Source organism: Saccostrea echinata, unplaced genomic scaffold, assembly GCF_033153115.1.
Source record: "Saccostrea echinata isolate AGI-Se365-2 ecotype Australia unplaced genomic scaffold, CSIRO_AGI_Sech_v1 ptg000001l, whole genome shotgun sequence".
NCBI lineage: Eukaryota > Metazoa > Mollusca > Bivalvia > Ostreida > Ostreidae > Saccostrea > Saccostrea echinata.
The window spans coordinates 37,650,001-37,670,022 of record NW_026889750.1 but is presented as its reverse complement, the minus strand read 5'-3'; the positions used below and the strand labels follow the sequence as shown (position 1 = coordinate 37,670,022).

Sequence of the window (20,022 nt, the reverse complement as noted above, 5' to 3'; positions counted from 1 at the left end):
AAAACGGACAAATTTCGATCAGAAAAGCTCACTTGAGCCTTCGGCTCAGGTGAGCTAATAAAATTAATGATACTTTCACAGAATCTTTATTACATAGTGACATTTTGCACCTCATACTCCAATTGTGCACCTCTTATTTTACTTTTTGATCGGACACTTATTTCGGGTCTCCCATAGAAAAAAATTGACTTTGTAATGATATACATATCGGAGACGGGGGTATCATTTTGTGAGCTCAGTGCTCACATTACCTCTAGTATATGTCTTGTATTTCAACTGAAACGTAATACGATGGGCTAGAACTGATTTCCCAAGCTAATCCACAACAAGCAATCATCACCACGTGACTCCAGTATATGTGCCCATTTTGTCAAAAATGAACAAATAATTTTTCCCGCTCTGCTTCGTACCGCGGAAAATAATAAAAACTCTCTGTACACTGCATACTAAAGAATTCTGATTCTCTCGTATTTTTCTGCAGTTAGAGTAATATGCCCTCTAATCTAAAATGAAATAAATTGAAATTCAATTACGATCAATTCAAGCATACTTAGAATTTTAATAGGCCAACAAAAACAGATTAAATATTTTATTTGCATGTATATTCCCCACGTAAGTAAAACACATTGATGTCTGTTCATTAGTACTTAGATGTCTGAGCATTTTCCTATTGTTCTATTTTTAGATGAATCTTCGACTGTGAATGTTAGTTTATACGTCAACAGCATTGATTCCATCAGCGAGCAATCAATGGTGAGTTCACATTTACACTACACCATTTTTTTTCAAAGTTATTGTCAACTGCTGATTCCTATGTATTCATTAAGTTTAAATTAGCATTATATATGTACAGTATACATGTATGAACAAGACTGTCCCTTACAATAACTGCTGTTTTCCTTTATTTTCAAGGGTTCTTTGTATATTGTCTTTGTATATACTGTACATACAACCTCATATGTAACATTGAGTGGTGCGAGAGAAAAAAATGAACTTAAACACTGTGGAACCTTTTGCACATAATATAGAAAATGATATATTGTCAAACAGAACAAAAGACTTCAGCATAACATATTCAAGAATTGACTGATGAATGATTGTGTGTTTTTTAACGTCCCATACATAATCTTTTACTCATAGAGTAAAATTTAGACCTTTACCCGGCACTCAGGACCTTTGAGCAGTAAGGATTCTTTATCGTGTCAATGCTACCTAGATATGGAACCTCGGGTTTAAGGTCTCATCTGAAAGACCTTGGATAAATGAATGCCCAATGATGCCATTATATGTTTTTTTATATTCTGGCAGTCCTTACATTAATTCAACGGCCATCACGCTGCGGGACATGGGGATCGGTCTGTCTATCGGATGAGACCGTATAAACCGTGGTCCCGTGTCGAAGTAGGTGTTAGCTTGAAAAAGATCCCTCACTGCTCAATGGCCCCTAAGTGCCGAGTATATGTGTAAATTTTCAGCCCTCCATCGGCAAGTGGTGGCGTCTCCATACGAGTGAAAAATTCTCGAGAGGGACGTAACAAAAAAACAAACGATCATCACATTGTCCAGCCACATCAAAAATATCTATAGGCCACAGTTTTCACTTTCAGATGACCATCACGATCTGACATGAATTTAACACCTTTTTTTCATGTGACCGTGAATTTGCCACAATGACCTTGGATTAAGGTAATAACATAACATCACCTCACACATAATCATTGAAGTTTCAACGTCCAATATTTACGTATTAGAGAATAATGGACTGGAGTATAAAACTTTATCTCCTACTGACCTTGAACTTGCCGGTACAACCTTGGTTCTTGATCATGAAAGCAATCTTTGTGTCAAGTTTGAACTTTCATCTGAGAGTTATAGACCTGACACGAATAATACATTTTTTTCTGTCAATGACTTTGAACTTCCTGAAATGACCTTTTGTCAAGGTCAATATATATACTCAGACCACAGGTTATATTTGGGAGTAGAATCTAAAATGCCCTCCTTTACAAGATATGGTCAGGACAGGAATTACACATTTTTCTAAACGTGACCTAAAATTTTATAAAAGACCTTATGTCAAGGTCATGACACACCCTCAGGTCATAAACAATTTGTGACTGTACATGTATCAAGTATGAACTTCCAATGATTCTCTATAGCAAAGGTTTAGCCCGGACAAGATTACACAGACAGATGGACAGTGATTCCTATATACTCCCCCCAAACTTCGTCTGTGGGAGGGGCTAAATAATGATACATAAGTCTCTCTACCGTTCCTTTTTCATCTTTTTATTCCCACAAATTACGTCCTCTTATGAAAGAGACACAATTCTATTCATCATCTGTCTCATGGATGCACATTACTATGAAGTTATTCCCAAATGCATGTAATATTTGGTAATCAACACCACTTCAAAAGCAATGGCTTCACGATACAGTTGCCAGATTTCTGATAAATACCAAAATCACATAATGCATTTAACGTGCGACAACTATCAAATGCGATGAATAAAGCAGGCTTGGAAGTTCGACAAGTAAACATATAAACATGTATTTGATGGATCCCTGCAAATATACAACAAAAACAAAACAAAACAGAAGAGATTGACCTATTCTGCTTTTATCTGAAGTGTCAGCCCATGTCATCTTCTATTGACATAAAATCACGGACAACAGTAAGTTTTTGAAGAATAATATCCTCACCCAAACCATGCACATCTCCTATTTGTACTTTCAAAATAAGTCAGATAAGGAGAAGGAGAATACATGGTCAAATTAATCCATTTGACTACATCATAGTCTGTGATAAAGTAGGTGCAAAACATAATTCAAATGATCAGTATTTACGTTAAATTTTAAGAATTTCTCTTTTGTAAAAATATTTTTTTTTTGAAAATTAACGTTTATGTAAATATTACCAAATTATGAAATAAATGTTCCACTTCTCTGTTTCTTTGCACTGCGCGTCTGTGACACCATGTATATAAATGATTACATGTATGTGTACACATGACCTTTAACACTAATTCTATGTGAGAATCAAAGAAACTAGAAGAGGTCTGGCCACTTGCTGTCACCGATTTCTTTGATTTTGGGGGTGCTAGCTTTGTTTCATCTATCTTGCACAAATACGAATCAAAAACAAAAAATATTCATCCGTTGCCATGGAAACCAACCACGGCATCTTAAGGGTGGTTTGTAGCCGTGAAATAAGTCCATTTTTGGCCTTTTTTAATGACACAGTAAATTTAATTTTAATATAAATAGCAAACATTGGTTACAAATTTCATTTTTCTACAGATAGATCTCTTTATACCTGCAATCCTTATAACTCTGTGATAAAAGGTGTTTGCATACTGTACATGCAATATTTTATAATTTGGCACTGTGCCAAAAAGTGGATTTTGCTGTTATTTCATGCTTGATTTTAAAACATTTAGCTAATACATGGAATAAATGCAATTATAAACAGTAAACAAGCGTTATCTTAACTTTTAAAAAGCATAATAAAATTAATGGAGAAACCATGGCAAGAAAGTTATGTTTTTGGCACTTTGCCAAAAAGTGCAACTTACTCTATTTCTGAGTGTATTTTTTAAAAAAAGTATCAAATATGGAGAAGAAATGTAATTGTTCGCCAATAACAAGCATAATCTCCACTTTTTAAACACATTTGAAAAATAAAGGTTAAACTTCATACAAAAGAGCGATCATACATGTAGCTTAAAATTGTATTTTTTGGCACTATGCCAAAAAAGTGCATTTTTGCAAAATTTCATGCTCGTTTTAAAAAATTTGGAAAAGACATGAAATGAATGCAATAGTTAACAGTATATAGGCAGAATCTAGACCTTTTTAAATGCATGAAAAGATTTATGAAGAAACATTGCACGTAAGAGAAATCATGGCATGAAATCATATAAGTGTATGTTTTGGCACTTAATTTGCGATAAAATGCAATTTTGCTATATTTCAGGGTGGAATAAAATATTTAGCAAGATACGAGGAGAAATACAATCTGTAATACACATGCATACAATGTAATCTTGACTAAAAAGATTTATGAACCTCAAGAAACATGACACATAGGAGGTATCAGAACTCATAATTCTGCTCTTCACAGCTAAATGAAAATGTACACAAAAGATCATTAAAATCAAGTTCCCCTAGCATACTGAAAATAACAATGACTATCAGATTTTGTAAATAATTGAAAATATTTAACAAAAAATGTTTCACAGAATGGGAAGAGCACATGTATTTTCCCTCAATAAATATACATGTATTAGCAATTGAAATATTATATACGTGAAAGAATCATTCAAATTCCTATCAAAAGATGCTGCCAAGAAATCTCCAGTATCACATTTTCTGTCTTTCTGAGAGAGTCTTGAAAAGAAACTTGCTACTTATGCTGGTGTTAAGTAATCCTCCATTCTGAAACGCTTTTTACCATTTACAAGTACATATGGCATGTCTTTCGCCACTTTACTTGGATCTTCCTTTTTCCCAGTAATTTTGCCTGCCTTGAATATTTCGGTAAGGTATTCTTTTTGGTCCTCAGTACTTTTTCATTTTCAATGCCCATCCAGTTGGTTTAACTTACTCTGTACATTCCGCCGTTATAATGCCTTCATCATATGATGGACAAGTTGTTTTCAAAGCTGACGACTTGTTTTGATATATAATTTTGCATCTATCTAGAAGGTTTCTCTCTGATCTGTCACTACAGTTACCTAGGAGATTGTGATTATCGAGAGATGTTAAGGAACGAAATGATCTGTCACAGTTCTCAATGGTACAACTAAACACATGATCTACTGTTTTCCTTTTTTGGTACCGTCTCGGAGAATTCATTTCTTTCTGTAGTCTCGATCTCATCATCGGAAATGAAATGCAAACCGTGTAGAGTACAAAGTGTTCATTATTTACATTAATCAAATGAACAAAACAACCAAGTATAAACCTCATCATCTGATTTTACTTCATTGATACAAGATATAGTTGATAGCTGGATTTTTCAAGTTGTACATTTTTTTATCCCTGATCCTTGCAGAAGCAAGTACTTAATTAGTGATTTACACATATTATTGTTATGTAAAAATACGTCATAGCGCATGGTGAGATATTTTGTGAAATTAGGAACACATTAATTGTTTTCGCATTGTTGGTAGTAGATATTTGATTGATCTATATCTTATTTCGCCGTCATGTGACGTCATATATAGTTTTGTTTACCAAACTCGAAAAATTAAGTACATGTACTTTTTCATATTTACATTTCTTTTTGTTTTCCCTGTGATAACTCTTTAAAAGTTAGGTAAGTTGATTTCCCGATATTTACAACTAAATGTTAATTTCGCCAAGTAAAAGATCGAGTGCCTAATATGCATGTCATTCTCTTGCGGCTGTCTTTCTGTCTGACGTCAGTGGGCGGGGACTATGGAAATTAACATGGAATATCTTGTGTCTTTTAAAACTATTTGATAACATTTTTTTATTCATGTTTACATTTTTATTAGGTCACCTGAATGACCTATTTTTATGTGTATTTTTTCCGTCGTCCTTCGTCGTGCATTTTCTAAAACCACTGAACCAATACAACCAATTTTGGCATACATCATCTATGGGTAAAGGGGAACAAAAATTGTGAACTTTATCGGTCCCTGCTCCCCTGGGGCTTGAGGGGTGGAGCTAAGACCATCAAAATAAACGCAATATTTATCTTGTATAGTAAAAATGCATTAATTCTTTGAAAATCTTCTTCTCTGCTCCTGGATAATAAACAGACTAACTAAGTTATGATGATCAAGACTGCTTCTTCCAAAATTGAAAATTTCATGGCCCCTGGGTCAGGGTTTTGGTGTTAGGGCGGGGCTCTATTATTTTATAGTGAAAATGCATTTGATTTTATTCTTTGAAAATCTTCTTCTCTGTTCCTGGGTATTAAACAGACTAAATATGTACATACTTATGATGAGGAAGGGTGCCTCTCCCAAAATTGTGAAATTCATGGTTCCTGGGTCAGGGAGGTCTGTTGTTAGGGCGGGACTCTATTATATAGTGAAAATGCATTATTCTTCTCTGTCCCTGGATATTATTTTTAAAAAACCTAAATGCATGGTTAATTGGTTATGATAAACAAGGATACCTCTTCCAAAACTGTGAAATTCATGGCACCAGGGTCAGCGGCACTGGTTATAAAGCAACAAAACTAAGTGTATAGTGATGATGAGCAAGAGTGCTTCCATAAGTGGGTGTTTCATTGACCCTGGGTCAGATGTTCTGGGGTAAGGGTGGGACCTTATTGATATTACAGTGAAAATAAATCAATTCTACTACATAATCCTGCCTGCTCCTGGGTATTGAGCAAATACACTCATATATTCATAGTTAGGAGAAGCAAGGGTGCTTCTTGCAATTTTTTTTTAAAAACTTGTCCCAGGTTCAAGGGTTCCGTTGCTTCTTGGGGGTGATATGGGGGTGTGGTGAGGGGCTTTATTGATAATATAGTGAAGATGTATGAATTCTATCAAAATCTTCATTTAATTGCATTGTTGTGATGATGAGGGTACTTCTTCCAAATTTGTTAATTTCATGACCCTGTGTCATGGGTTCTGGTGTTAGGATAGGGCTGTGTTGAAAACGCATTATTTCTTTGAAAATCTTGTCTGCTCCTGGGAATATCGGAGGCAAACAGTGTAAAAGTTTTAATAAGCAAGGGTATTTTTACCAGAATTTTGAACATCTGTACCATTTGGTCAAGTGTTCTGGTCGTGTCCAAGGCTCTATTGTATTCTGCTGAGCGAAGTTATTCTCCTTTGCCATCAGGGGGTTAATCTAGTACATATTTACTACCGATATTGGGTATTTTAATACAAGAGAAAATTCCCCCTGGATATCCCATTTCCCCCCTTTGATGAGTAAAAAAAATTCCCCTTACAATAATAAAAAGTTCAAATAATTTTTTCCCTTCGTTTTATTGTGTTCACGAACTCTTAGCGCAAATGTATATAATGTTATACCTGTCGTCGATATTCCTCGGACGTTCACTAGACAAGTTGTACATGCAGTATGTTCTTGTTTCTTTGTAGACTATGTAACGTCAATTGAATTAAATTTAGAACGAGTTTACTTCGTAAATCATCATGTCGCTACGAGAAGGGTATTATGTTAAAAAAAAAACATCGTAAAGAAGATGCCAAGGCCTGCTAAAAAATTCATACGATGTTTTAAAAACAATCAAAACCAAAACTCGCGGAGTCTCCTGAACTTAAATACAGAACGGATTCAGAACCAGAAAAATATGTAATTGTGTAAGCATTTCGGTAAAAAAAAAAAAGTGTATTTACACTGCACGTGGGTGTTGTTTGCAGATCATCCTGCTCCTTTTTCAAACAACTAGCAAGAGAACAAAGCTCACTGTGATGCCCAAATATGAAAAACATCAGGAAAAGAGGTGAATGTTTTCAAATTGTTACAATCTCAAGACTGAAATTGATTGAAAAAAAAAACTGAATCGTGAAGTACTGAAGAAACTTATTATGTGTGCGAATTTTATGGTTAGAAAACGGTAAGCCCTCTTGGAAAACTGCAGAATTTGTGCAGTTTGTGGCTAGCCTTGGTGTTAAGGACCTTAGTACTCACTTGCAGTCAGCACCAAAGAATGCAACTTACTTGTCATCCTTTTCTGTCAATGATATTATGGAAACAGTTAGTTATCATCTTGAACAGAAGTTCATTGATTCTCTTAGGGTAGGAGAAAAATTCACATAATTAGGAGATGAAAGTACATATGAAGGAGGAAGAGAGCAGTTTGCATTATTTGGGACACGGAAGTTTCAAGACACTATCCAAGATCATTTACCTTGGTATTATACATGTTGAGAAAACAGATAGCTATTCTCTGACAGAAGCAATCAGAATATTTTCCAAGCCAAGGGTGTTCCGCTCTCCAATGTCATATTCCTGACATTTGATGGCACAAATACCACTTGTTGTAATGTATATAATGAATATATCTCTTTAACATTTCGGATTGCTCAGACAGTCTGTATGAGGAAAGGCGAGAACCTGAGGTTTTTGGACTCTGAGTTTCACTACTGCGCAAGGATCTTACTGTTGAGTGATGTACTCAGAATAATAAACAATTTGAGTTTATTATTATAAAATGAATATTTAATCTCACTGACGTTCCCCACAAAGTAAGCAAAACCTTGGAAAGAATAGCCATTTTAATTGAAATGTTAGATGAAAGAGGTCAGCATGAAGAACTGACTTTCTCGAAGGTCATCACTTTTATCTTGACGTTGTAGACAGAACATCTCTACAACAAAGAATCAGACAAGATGAACATAGGAATGTCCATGTTCAGACGCCTGAGGATTTTTCGTTACTCACAGGCCTTCCATTCATCAGGTTTCTTCTAGTTGAAATGAAATAGTCATTCAGCTTTTCACCGGTAAGGAGGTCCTTTGGGGTCTTAGACCCAAGGAATCTCCCTAAGCACTGCAACTGGGGAATTGCTAGACTATGGGAAGGTCTGTGTGAATGTTGTCAACATAAATCATCTACAGCAATATTCAGGTATTCGGTATTTAAAATAAATGATAATTTATTTTATAGCATGACATCCAGACTTTGGCTGAGTTTTATGCACATCCCTTCCCTAGAATCCCCGCTGACTTCGAATCTGCAGATGCAGTGGTTCTTGAATATGGTTCATTCAAATATCATTTGTTTGTTATAAGGTTAAAAAATATTAACTACTTCCCTTTCAGTTAAAATTTTACAAGGTTTTGACTTTACTGTTTTACATTACTAATATTTTTCTTCTTATTTAAAAATGTTTTTTTTAAAGAAAAGTTATTGTTTCATTACAAGTTTGCATGCAACAGATTCATCCTAGGAAACATAATTTGTAAGTATGAATTATTTTATTGATATTAACTCTGGGTTTTTTTTTTTACTAGTAACAGTTGTAAATTTTGAATGATTAAAAAAGTTAAACTTTCTGACTTTATTTAAAATAGTATAATACTAATGCCCTGTTATAATTTTTAGACAGCAGCTTGGGGACCAAAGACTGCAACTCACATTGCCTAACAACCTGAGACAGGCTAAAAGAGATGGGATACTGAATTTACTCTACTCAAATATGATACAGTTGCTTGAACTGGGATGCTTAATTCCTTGCACAACAGTAACTGTTGAGAGGGGATTTAGTGTAAAGAACTTCTTGTGCACAAATTTCAGAAAGAGGCTTAACCAATCTCGTTTGGATTTGTAAGGAAGGAAAAGACAACTTTTTCCAATGAGGAACTTGAGGACATGGTGGATCTTTTTTTTTTTTAAAAAAGGAAGTTTGAATTTTAAGGAAACTAAGTTTCTCATTTGAACTATTGTCTTTTCCTTTCAAGTGATATACAATACATATCAGTATAATAAAGTTTTACGTAAGGAATTTGTCAAACTTTTCTATCCAGTAATTTATTTTCAATTAAAAACTGGAAATTTAAAGTAAAAATTTTAAAACGATATTTCTCTGAAATATGATTTTACTTTGCTATTTTATGCACTCTAAATGGTCATAAAAATGTTGAAATTAATTTCCCCCGGCTGATTTTCCCAATTCTCCAGAAAAGGAAGTTTCCCCCAAAATTTAGATTAATCCCTGGTCATTCACCTTTGATAATTAATCACTCTAAATAGTGTATTTGAAAGGTTAATAGAATTAGAGAATTGTGCAAGAATTTTTATTGTATAATACAAAAAGTACTTTTATAGTTTTATTGATTAGGTAGACTTGTAAATAATAGATAAATATAAATGAGAAAAAAATAACATCATTTTACATGTTCTTCAAAGACCAAGAGAGGCCATAGTGAGAGGCAATTATATGGGGTTAAAAATAGATATTTTGTAAATAGTCTGCATGGTGAAAAGGATAAATGGGGGGACTGATAGATACTAGTCTAATTATTTTGTTGATCCTGACCATCCTATTTCTCTTGCTTTTGGGCTACAAAACTTCATCCATCAGTTTATTTTATACTCTATGAATCCTCTAAATTGTTATGTACTCAGGTGACCGTTAAGGCCTCTTGTTTAACATGTAAATGCAGATCGTTCGCCCAATATGTTCCACATTTCCAACTTTCGTTGATTCCCTGGAATAAACAACAAATTAGACAGCGATTTCTCAATAAATCTTAAGATATGCCCTGTGCAATATTGTAGTAAGCTTCGCATATCGATATTGCTACAATTAATCAGTAAAACGAAGGGCTTAGTTCCAGTGTAAATTTAATATGTTAAATGACATATATATCTCCACTAATTTGTTTTATTCATGAAAATTAAAATGTCAATGGAAAAAAAATAAAAGAAAATGATACAAAAAATAAGTTCTCTTTTTTCACTGTTTTTTTTTTTTATTTCATGATGTAGTAAAGTATCCTACATATATTTCCACTGATTGTCGGTGGATATAGCTCAAAGAATCTCGTTTTCATATCCAAGGTCAAAATGTGTGAATTTGATAAAGTCAGATATTGTAGATTTACTTAGTTGAAATCGTGTAAACATTGAAATAACGTTTTTTGGAATATGTGATTCAAAGAATCTCCTATGGTTTGTGGTTAGATATGATTTTTTATCCCTGAGCAAAAACAAATCGTTGGAAAAAAATCATATCAAACCACAAACTATGAGAGATCCTATATATCCAACAGTTTCAGGTAATTTTAATAATTTCAAATTTTGTATCAAGATTAACCCAAGCTACGGTCAAAAGTTATATTATAAATTGATCATATGAGTTGCATAATTTTCAGGTCGCAATCTTCATTCAACAATGTAGCGGTCGCCCGCATGGCGCTGAGGTTAGAGCTTTTTCTCTAAAGTCGCGAAGTAAGGAGTTGGTCCTTACGTCGCGGGTTCGAATCCCGTTGCGGGACATGGAAACCGATCCTTCGGAGGAAGCCATATAAACCGAGGTCCCATGCCGTAATAGGTGCTTACACAAAAAACGCCCTACATGTAAGTGCCGAGTACAGGTCTATACTTGCAGCCCTCCACCGGCAAGTTTTGGCGTCTCAATTTGAGTGAAAAATTCCCGAAGGGACGTTAAACAAACAAACAAAACAAAATAGCGAGATGTGGCTCGATAAGAATCATTTTATTGCAATATGTTCAAGTTGGCTAAGTGTTCAAACAGTAAAGGTTATAAATATGGATTATCAAGTAACTTTTTTAAATAAAACATAGGACATATAAGAAAAAAACAATGCTAGAGACGGAAAGAATACAAGGCCAAGTTCATGTGAACTAATTTTCTCTTTGGAATTCTCATTTGTTCATGGCAACGTTTAATTTCGACCTTGGTGTCATCTGCAAGCTTAAACATACGACCAAACTTTCCTGTTTAGTAAGTACATGGATTACGCATACCATATGCGTTCACCATCCTGTCCGGTCTGCGAGAACATTGATACTGCAATTTGCGCACGCCAATGAACGAAATCTATACCTCGTTATAGTTTTTTGTCTATATCACACACACTTCACCAATAAATTCCGTACACTGCAGCTACAAAGTTATCATTTCAATTTGCTGCCCTCAACACATTACCTCCATTGGATTTTCCGTAGGATGGTCATCAAACACAAACTGTTCTTAGCAACCATCACAGACCTGTTCCCTCTAATCAGAAATCGCAATAAGATGATGTTCTACGTGTAATGAAAGATCCGTTATTTATCATAACTGCATGGATTAACAAGGTCCCAGAAACAGTTTTACATACACAGTCTGTGATATAGTTTCGGACATAATTGTTTTCATTTTGAGAGTAGATGAAGTATAATAAATTGAGGTCCCAGAATTTATGGCCCAATTATAAAAGTCATAGGCACCCTGTATCGTTGTTGTTAATCATTGTAAAGGAGAGAGTAGTGAATAATGTGTACATGGAAACTGCTGAACTGTTTTAAAGTTTGCTAAATGTTACTTATACGATTGTCAATTAAGTAAAACATCTACCTGTTTATGGAAAATCCTGACGAAATTACGTGTCATAAAAATGGATCGAGACAGAGAATGAAAGCACAAGATAAGAATCATAGACAACGAGAAGTTCTATGAGTGATTGAAAATTGGTTTTTATGTTGTCTTAAATCATCGAGAAATAAAACATGTGTAAAACACTTTGCGATTGGAAGCCTAGGGACTTGTCTAAATTGAATCATAACAAAATGAAATGGGTCCATTTTGTCAAGTCCAATAAAGCTTAATGACGAGAGGTTAACAATGTTACAACATAACAAGACTGAATAGGTGTCCTTTGTTCAGAAATATACTGATCTTTTAAAATACGCCTGCATATAGATACTAGACTAGTATAATAATCAAATATATGAGTTAGGAGATCTTACATTTGTAGTATTTGCAAATGTTTCGTCATTATCAAATTAAATATTGCAGGATTTTACAATCAACGCATTTGTTGAACAAGAGTGGTGTGACCCCCGCCTGATTTTTTACGGAATGCTGAATGACGATTACTTTGAGCTTGACTCAAAGTTCATGGTTAAAGTTTGGGTCCCTGATCTGTATTTTACCAATGAGAAACGTGCCAGTTTTCATGACGTCACTGTTCCAAACAAAATGCTTCATTTGTACAAAAATGGATGTATCAAGTACCGTTTGAGGTATGTACTTTTCAATCAATAAATAAGATGGGAAAGTGAACAAAGAAAAAGAGCATAGGATTTGTTCATTGAATAAAAAAATGGAGTTTAAACATGACAAAATTGTTAAGACAGGTAGGAATAAAATTAAGTATCCGTCTCATTTAATATATGAATCTTACACGATAAATTGAATTTGGCATGATTAAGGACAGTATTGTAATCGCTAATATTGAATATCGCAAACATTTACTTCTTGCTAATAAATATATACCAATCTGGCCGATATTTCATGGGTAATTGAAGCACGTTTGACTGTTCCCCAATTTGACTGACTCGTTAGTATTCGGATGCCTCCCTCGCATATCTATAAAAGCCCGGATTCTCCTCTACATGTTCATCATTGTATTAGTCCACTCTTCCAAGAATTGAGCCATTAGTTTGTCGAGAATAGCAGAGGTAATCCGAAGCCGTTTTACTCTACTGTTCAGTTACTCCCTTTGATCTTGAACAAATGGTGACGAATGTTAACTATAAGGAAGCCAATCACATGTTAATGTAGTAAGTTATAGGAAACTGAAGATAAACTCTTGCTACTCAGAAAAAGTCATTCGATGTGCACGTGCGAGAGTGAGAGGAATTTAACACCAGCGTAAGGTGGACGACTTCGCTGAATAAACGCGCACATCAGTTTCCTCAAATTTTTCGTTGAATATGACGATTATGATTGTCTGCTGTATTACTTTCCATTTCGGTTTCATGCAGTTGTACATGTAGTTACGCGTCGATTACGAAGGTACATGTATTCAGATGTATACGTAACTCTGCCTTTACGTGGCGTTTTATGTGCGGTACCCCTCCCCCCTCCCTCTCGCGGTCCGTAGGCGCTATTCGGTTCCTCGCAGTCATCGGACAAGACGTTCTTTAAAAAACTTGGATCCTGATATCAAAAGTAATGAGAATTTTCAATCAAGTATATTTTTAAAATCTACACACATAGGTTAGTTAAATATCACAACAAAAAATGGGGGTTAATGCCCTTCTTTTGGCGCTATGTTGCATTTAATTTGACCTTTTTGCACTGTAACTACGTCTAACACATGAATCAATTATAAAAAGTTTTTCCTCCAGTATTTTTACCTAAATAAGTCATGGGACCAAATACAGCCTTATTTTATTTTAAATAGTTACGATAAAGTTTGGGACAGCGAAAAAGTTTCATTTTAAGGCCAGCTTTAAAAAATTGTTTGGTTGCCCCTTCCCGACCGACTGCTAAAAATAGCCCGACTCAAAACTTTTTTTTTTTTTTTTGACCTCCTGGAAGCAATTCTGGACAATAGATTTTAAAAAATAAGCATTAAAATTGAAATTTTCTGAGAATAAAAAATTCTTACCTATCTACTGACTCAAATTTTTCATCCTGAGTCGGGAGAGGGCAAACAAACATTATTTTAAAGTTGGCCTTACCTGGCATAGTCAATCATTTGGCCTTTTCTCACTGAAAATCATTTTTCTGGCATTAAATATAAGACAAACAATGAAATACTTTTAATTTATTTTAAATTTTTCTGAATTAAAGCAGAATGGTTATAAATATCATATATTCAGAAAAGAAAATAAAAAGTGAAGATCTGAGATGTAAATTTTTAGACATTTCTAAAATAGTGTTAATTTTAAAATTAAATTTAGGCTACTTTTTTTCTGGATTTTCACAAAATATATGCTATATTTGTCACAATATGATGATGGAATTCATGACAGTTAATTTAATAAATAATTTAGGAACAGTATAAAGCATTTCAAGGCACAAGTTAAACTTAATAGAAAAATAGGAATCCAAACTTTACAGTATTGTAAATACCTGAAAGAAAAAAAATGATAATATTCGTCTTAAAAAACCTTCCGCCACAAAATATAGTTCCTCACTTAATGCTTTTGGTATGGAATTTAATCATGGGATTTTAATTGAGTAGTGTAATTGGCATTGTAGAATCCAAATTTATTACAAGAACTAAACTATTATGCACAATATTTTTTGAAACACAGGTTTGGACAAAAATCTCCTCAAAAGCTCAGGATCGAACCTTGTTAAGGAGGGTAATCGTGTTAAAAAATCTATACGTGTAAATTCACAATTTGTTACATTTAAAATTGTATATGTGTTCATCTACAGTCTTAAACCATAATCCAGAACACTGTACCGTGTAATTCTTGACGAACCCTTTTTATACTTTATATCTCGAATGAATATACTTAAACTGCCACAATATTTTGGTACGCTTTTGGGAAAATTTAAAGATTTTAAAGCCAGTTCGTATTTGATGCGTTCAATTTTACACATTCGTACATAAAACGACCTCTGGGAAAGTACAAATTTACAAGTGTTGAGTCATTATGTTTGTCGAATTTTGACATGAACATATATGGAAAATCATGTAAACTTACGATTGTTAGGCAGTAAATCTAGTATTGCCGGATGCTGAAAATTCAGATAAAAGTTTTGAAGATTTTTCTCGATCTCGATACTTTGCAGACGCATGTTCTTTTTATTAGAGATGATATAATTTGTGTTGGTGTAATATGAGCTGTACCTCATTTTAATGGAAGTTGTCATTTTTATACCTAATCAAGTTTTCATCTTGCCAAAACTAGTACATAATTTTGTAAATGCTGAAACGGTTGTAGTCGAGATGCAGATGGCTTGAAACCCGTCTTCAGAAATTTATTTCCATATAAATATTTTCATTTCATATTAATTAATGGTCCTCTTGATATATTTGGAATCTTTATCAGATATTGTTTCTTTTTTCTTCTTTAATGTTCAATCTATCAATAAAAAGTAATCTGAAAAAGACAAATCGAGCCTCTTTCTGCCAAATAATTCCCCCCAAAAGTTTTTCAAGTATTATAGTTAGAAATATATTATGCACCACATATTTTTATGGTATTAATTCTTAGTGGTAATATGTACTAAATAGTTATTATACCCCCACTCCGAAAGGTACATGTATACAATTTTACTATTGTGTGTCTGTGTGTGTCCGTCTGTCTGTCTATCCGTAACATTTTCGTCGCAGTTTTCTAAGCAACTACTCATCGCAAATGCTTGAAATTTTTAACACACTCTTTGTTTACGCATGCCATATGATGGGATTCATTTTTGTACCAATCCGATGTCATCTTCCTGTTTATCCTTGCGTCTGTACGTACAATATACTTTACAAATTTCCGTCGCAGTTTTCCCAGAAACAGCTCATCACAGATGCTTGAAATTATAGCACATTCTTTGTCTAGGAATGCAATATAGTGGGATTCATTATTGTTCGAACCGATTACTTCCTCTTTATCCTTGTGTTTCAACTACAAATTGAAAATGCTTATTTCATTATTTATTAGTTTATCCCATATTTTGAATAATTTAAAGTAAATTGATTCTTTATTACATTTTCAATATAAAAAAAAACGTACTTTATTCCTAAGCTACAGCTACATTTCAACTCATGACAAAGTAAACCAAAAAAGGCATCTCAAAATGATTCGGACTCTCTCTTCAACGAGTGTCCATTTTATCACCTCGCTGACCACTGCACCAAGCAATCGCACATGTTTAGCCATTTAAATAATAAACTGATCTTATTCTCATTTAATGTATGCAGACTTGGAGATTTTTTTTAAGACTATAGTGAACATTTAAGTATTAAGTAAACTAAATTTTTGATATAGAGTGAGTCTACTTAGTAAGTGTAAAGAGAAACCTTTTTCTACCGCTTTTCATTATTCGTTCACCAAATAATGGAGTCATGACCCACGTTATTCAAAAATTGTGGTTAAAGCATTCAATTTAATTCAGTTTATGTGCTAACTGAGCCTGTTGCCATCTTGGTGTGTTAATTGTAATCAACTGGCTTGTCAAAATATTCAACTATTGTCAATTTTGGTAATAAACATTACATAAATTCAACAGAAAGTAAGATTTTTGAGAAATTTATTTATTTTTATCTGTCGCTATGTAGACATTTTGGCTATGCCTATTCCCCTTTTTTCAAACATTCCATCATGTTAAACCATACAAGGGAAGTCTGCATATAGCTAAAATACCTCCCTTTAGCAAAGGATGCTGATGACATTTATGACCCAAGGCCACATGAGTTCAGGACCATGCCTGAATATCGAAATGTTTTGTTAAGTAACCCAACTGTAAACAAATTGCCCGTTTCTCAATTGTTCCCTATTGCGAACACAGCTGACAGCTGATTCTAATCATGATTATTTTCAGGGAAAACTTTCAAAAATGAGGCTTAAAAATTCCAACATTACAGAGAATTCTTAAAAATTGCAAATGAAACGCGTATTCAAAGCACCAATCCTTGATGGCAGTCTAAATGGTGCAAGAGAATTCACTCCTTAAATTTTGGTTGAATCTGAAAATGTACAGAAAAAACTGATTTGAATTAGCTTGCTAATCGTTTGACTAAACGTGTCCCACAAATCCATTTCTCATGACAAATGCTACGAGTAGGTAGCCATAAAAGCTTATAATAAAATATGCGAGGTAAAAATCCAAAATTGTGGCATATTTGTGTCGAAGTCGTACCCATTTCTTGATGCATTACCAGATGCATAATCTAACTGATGAATATTCCATAGTAGAAAAATGAACAAATACATGTACCTGATGAAACTGTTTCATTTTTTAAGAGTACAAATGGTTCATTAGAACTTGACAAGTCACACAATTACTTCTATCAAATACATGGGCCGCTAAACAAATTGTATTCTTGTAGTGAACACATTCAAAGATCCCAAAATTATTCTTGTGCCAAGACACCAAGATATTCATTGGTAAATTGCTTTGAAAATTAGAGTTGTTTTTGATAAACATACTAAAAGTGTAGTGTTGAAATTGTATTATCACATTTGAATGTCTTAAAGCACTGCTGTCAGAATGCGACACATTTTAATCTTGTTTTATGAATAAAGTTTTTTGTTTTAATCATTACATCATTTTTTATTAAATATTCTTTCAATTATTCTTCAAGAATTAAATTAATTGCAAGTTATTCAGTTTTCTTTTCACTTTGAATGTATAGCAAACCATTCTAAATGGTTTGCATGGCAAACAACAACTACATACATTGTGTATGTATATAAGCAAAATGCGTTTGTTGGTCATTAAAGCACAATATCCAAATTTGCGAAATACATTGAATGTATTCTCAAGGCAAAATGAAGTAGCCTACGGAAACTTTTATATATGAAAGTCAAGCATGTTTGGGAACAATACATTTTCGAAAATTGCACGAAACGAAGATAAACAAGAGGCCCATGGGCCACATCGCTCACCTGAGCACAGTGGATAGGCAAAAGCACAAATCAGTTCAGTATTGAAAAGATTCCGGGGGGGGGGGGGGGGCTTGAATTTTAAACTACCTGATGATGCTTCCATGTCAAAATAACAAATGGCTTTGTTGTACTTGAGAAGATTTTAAAAAAATTTTCTGATATATTCCTTTGTAAAAATTTGATCCCCCCTTGTGGCTCCTCCCTATCCCAGGGGTCATCATTTGAACAAACTGGAATCTACACTACCTGAGGATGCTTCCATATCAATATGACTAAACATAGCTTTTCTGTTCTTGAGAAGAAATATTTTTTCTATATGTTCTTATGTTACATTCGATCCTCCATTGTGGCCCCGTCCTACTCTCGGGGGTCATCATTTGAACAAACTTGAATCTACACTACCTGAAGATGCTTCCATATCAATATGACTAAACATAGCTTTTCTGTTCTTGAGAAGAAATATTTTTTCTATGTGTTCTTATGTAAAATTTTCTATCCCCCTATTGGGCCCCACCCTACCCTCGGGGGTCATCATTTGAACAAAATTGAATTTACACTACCTGATGATGCTTCCATATCAAAATGACTAATCATGGCTTTGCAGTTCTTCATCAGAAGAAATCTTCCTATATATTTCTATTTCTATTTCAGACTTTGATCCTCCATTGTGGCCCCACCCAACCCCAGGGGGGCAACATTTGAACAAACTTGAATCTACACTACCTGAGTATACTTCCACATAAATATGATCAATCAGGGCTTTGCTGTTCTTGAGAAGAAGATTTTTAAAGATTTTTCCTATATATCTCTATGTAAAACTTTTATCCTCCTTTGGGGCCCCACCCTACCCCCGGGGGTCATGATTTGGACATACTTAAATCTATACTACCTTAGGATGCTTCCATATCAATATGATCAATTAGGGCTTTGCTGTTATTAAGAAGAAGATTTTTAAAGATTTTTCCTATATATTTCTATGTAAAACTTTGATCCTCCATTGTGGCCCCGTCCTACCCCCGGGGGTCATGATTTGAACAAACTTGAATCTACACTACCTGAGGATGCTTCCATATAAATATGACCAATCATGGCTTTGCTGTTCTTGAGAAGAAGATTTTTAAAGGTTTTTCCCATATATTTCTATGTAAAACTTTGATCCTCCTTTGGGGCCCCGCCCTACCCCCAGGGGTCATGATTTGAACAAACTTGAATCTACACTACCTGAGGATGCTTCCATATAAATATGACTCATCATGGCTTTGATGTTCTTGAGGAGAAGATTTTTAAAGGTTTTTCCCATATATTTCTATGTAAAACGTTGATCCTCCATTGTGGCCCCGCCCTACCCCCGGGGGTCATGATTTGAACAAACTTGAATTTACACTACCTGAGGATGATTCCATTTAAATATGACTCATCATGGCTTTGCTGTTCTTGAGAAGAAGATTTTTAAAGGTTTTTCCCATATATTTCTATGTAAAACTTTGATCCTCCTTTGGGGCCCCGCCCTACCCCCAGGGGTCATGATTTGAACAAACTTGAATCTACACTACCTGAGGATGCTTCCATATAAATATGACTCATCATGGCTTTGCTGTTCTTGAGAAGAAGATTTTTAAAGGTTTTTCCCCATATATTTCTATGTAAAACGTTGATCCTCCATTGTGGCCCCGCCCTACCCCCGGGGGTCATGATTTGAACAAACTTGAATTTACACTACCTGAGGATGATTCCATTTAAATATGACTCATCATGGCTTTGCTGTTCTTGAGAAGAAGATTTTTAAAGGTTTTTCCCATATATTTCTATGTAAAACTTTGATCCTCCTTTGGGGCCCCGCCCTACCCCCAGGGGTCATGATTTGAACAAACTTGAATCTACACTACCTGAGGATGCTTCCATATAAATATGACTCATCATGGCTTTGCTGTTCTTGAGAAGAAGATTTTTAAAGGTTTTTCCCCATATATTTCTATGTAAAACTTTGAT

At 34.3% G+C, this 20,022-nt stretch overlaps 1 protein-coding gene across 1 annotated transcript in view; it reads left to right on the top strand.

Moving 5' to 3' along the window:
• LOC133190982 (glycine receptor subunit alpha-2-like) overlaps positions 1-20,022 on the top strand; it is a 40,561-nt gene that overhangs the window by 9,775 nt on the left and 10,764 nt on the right. Inside the window, exons 3-4 of the mRNA XM_061326657.1 lie at positions 686-753; positions 12,485-12,711. Of these exons, the coding sequence (XP_061182641.1) occupies positions 686-753; positions 12,485-12,711 (295 nt within the window). The remainder of the gene's footprint in view (positions 1-685; positions 754-12,484; positions 12,712-20,022) is intronic.